General features: G+C 32.5%; 1 protein-coding gene across 1 annotated transcript in view; it reads right to left on the reverse strand.

The window, feature by feature from the left end:
* The window catches only part of LOC107712317 (WD repeat-containing protein 11-like), a gene marked incomplete at its 3' end in the record, with an annotated part of 80,693 nt that extends 79,058 nt beyond the window's left edge, over positions 1 to 1,635 (reverse strand). The window contains exon 1 of the mRNA XM_016517542.1: positions 1,432 to 1,635. Within this exon, the coding sequence (XP_016373028.1) occupies positions 1,432 to 1,529 (98 nt within the window). The remainder of the gene's footprint in view (positions 1 to 1,431) is intronic.
* Between the last annotated feature and the right edge of the window lie 1,254 nt (positions 1,636 to 2,889).

Genomic DNA, 2,889 nt, shown 5'->3' on the forward strand with positions numbered 1-2,889 from the left:
ACTCAAGTCGAGGCTGGGGTGTGCGACATACAGTATATTGTCTGAGATAATGGTAAGTGTTTTTACGATGTGCAATCAGACATTATTGAGTATATCACAAAAACACACACAGAGAGTGCACACATGCACCACGTGATTTAGTCAATTAAAACGCATTTAGAATCATCCAAATTCAAGGCATTCTAAATTGTAGGTGGCAAAAATGCCCCGTATGTCTTTTATATTTATATAATTTAATATAGTTAATCTGTATCACATGAAGAGTGCCGTTTTTTTTCTCCAGATATCAGCATGATAACAAATGTAATATTGATTTAATACAAGTTTAATAAAGTTAGCATTAAGTGACTTACATTTTAGAAACAATATTGCATGTTTTTGCTCAATTTTGCCAACGAAAATAGTTCCAAATAAAGATAACAGCACTGTTTTGCTTCTCTGAGCAACACACAGGATGGTGTTTCCTTATTGAATGAATCAGCTTTCTGAATTAATCGGTTGAATGAATTTCACTTATTAACAAAATCAAATGCTTTGTTCCTGAATGAATCAGCCGTTTAAATGAATGAATTGGTTGCCACCTGGAAGTTTTAATTTCACATTTCAACTATTTTTTCATGTTTTAAATCATTTCAAATATCAGTATTCAGTGTTTTATATTTAAAATAAAGCATTATTTATGCATTTGTAACTGCAGGTTAAATGCATCCATGTCCCCTCTACATTATCTAAATGCCACTTCAGATGCAGATTCCACAAGAGACTAAGTACCGGATGAGTGCCTCTTATGCTAACCCAAAGATACAAAATGGAAGAAAGAGTTCAAACTGAACACATCTTGCTGCTTAAACTGTGTACATTTTTCATTTTGCATTTACTTGTACTTTTACTTTCAATGCTTAAGTACGTTTAATATTAAAAATTACTATTCATACTTAAAGTACAATAAATATCACATACTTTAAAACTTTTACTCAAGTAATATTATAAATGGTGACTTTAACTTCTTCCCAAGTCATTTTCTGGTTAGATATCTGTACTTTTACTTAAGTGTGGATTTCAGGTACTTCCTCCACTAATAGGCTATTCATTTATTAAACAAGAATTTTGAAAACAGAATAGTAACGAGACACAAGTGTTGTCATGTAATGCGCGTAATCTTGTAATATTAACGAAAATTTGTATTATTGCCATTGACTTATGATGAATGTGAATACACTGAATATCCTACTTAATATATAATGCAACATCACGCAATTAAAAGACGATTGCCTTGACAGCTCGATTGCTCAATTTAGATTTCTTTATTTGATAATGAAAATTAAACGCATGCCTACGCAGGCAGCGCGTTGTTGTAAACTGCAAACTCTGTTAGATCTTGATTATTTGTGTTGACAGTCAATATTGTCAGCAGAAGCTAAAGCTACTCACCAGTCTACTGCGGTCTTGTTCTGTAAATTAAGGGTTCCGGTCAATGTTCGTGCAGCCAGTTTAATATTGACAGTGTATGGAATCATGGTTGAAACCATATGTCAAAGCTACAAGAAGAAGTGGAACGTTTTGGTTCGTTAAATGTAATGAATTGACGAGCTGTGTTATTAGGATGTATTTGCGGTGCGTTTCATTACTGTTCCGTCCAGAAAATGTTCCGTCAAATATATAGTACCCCCAGGTTAACATTTCTACAATGCAGTAGCCTAATTTTCATGTACCACATCATATATGTGTCTTAATATACTGAATACAAAAATAAATTCACTATTTTTAAAGATGGAAAACGTTTATTTTATCACACTTTAATATACTTTGCCATTTTGTGTATCACTTTAGGTGAGTCGGTTCCTTACACTATTCATTTAAAACAAGCGTCAATAACTATGTAAGCTTGATATAGTTTATCTGTCTTTTCTTTAACTGTTCACTTGAGTTATTGCCTTGTTTAGACGATGAATGTGTGACGGAGGTTATACAAAATAACAAGCAATAAATAAATCAATAAATTAATAAATCAATCAATAAATAAATAAATAAAATAAAATAAAAACCTGAGTAGCAAGGCGTTTTATGAATCCTGAGATATCTGCTTTATGGTACTCTAAAATATATATATTTTTAAAATCTGGACGACAATAAAGATTTCAAAATATGACTAAAAATCGAATAATGTAATGTCTTGTTTATTTTTTGCACATTAAAGAAGTTTTAACTAATACAATTTAAATACCTGAGCTTGATCAGAGTAAATTTACGAATGTTTAATATTTGTTTACCTATAACGAGCCTACGTTTTAAACACATAATGCAATATAATATGTAATATAATATCAATAATCTCTATTATTGATTAGTGGTTAAATCCTGAGTGGAACATTCTCAAACATTAACTGTTGCGGTCAATCTAGCTGCAGTTTAAAAATGCATGGTCAAGCCAAGCCAGAGGTGATTGGGGGGGAAAAGGCACGCGTGTGTGCAGGGACAAGAGAAAGAACATGTTTTCCGATATAAGATGTAATGTTTCGAGATTTTTTTGTACTTAGGTGTTTATTATCCATGTGTGTCTTTGACAGTTGTGTTTCTTTGAATAATGGTTTTCTGCGTTTTTCTTTTATGTTTTGTGTAGCCTAGATGTGTTTACAGCAGGAGTGTTCGTTAATTTATTTATTTATTTTTCTTTTTGGACATTGTATACCAGACTTCCTCAATGATTTTTACTGCTATGGATTTAATGATCATTTCAAAGACACTCTTTTATACATGATGGTCCTTGGGGGTCACTGGTGGTCACTGATTTAATTTCTGGACTATGCGTTGCTTTTGAGTGGTTCCCCTTTCACAGAGGTTGAGGAAGACCACTAAACATTTTGGGGGGCAGTAGGCAGCAAGTAGGCG

Source organism: Sinocyclocheilus rhinocerous, unplaced genomic scaffold (genome assembly GCF_001515625.1).
Source record: "Sinocyclocheilus rhinocerous isolate Xijiao unplaced genomic scaffold, SAMN03320098_v1.1 scaffold358, whole genome shotgun sequence".
Classification (NCBI taxonomy): Eukaryota; Metazoa; Chordata; class Actinopteri; order Cypriniformes; family Cyprinidae; genus Sinocyclocheilus; species Sinocyclocheilus rhinocerous.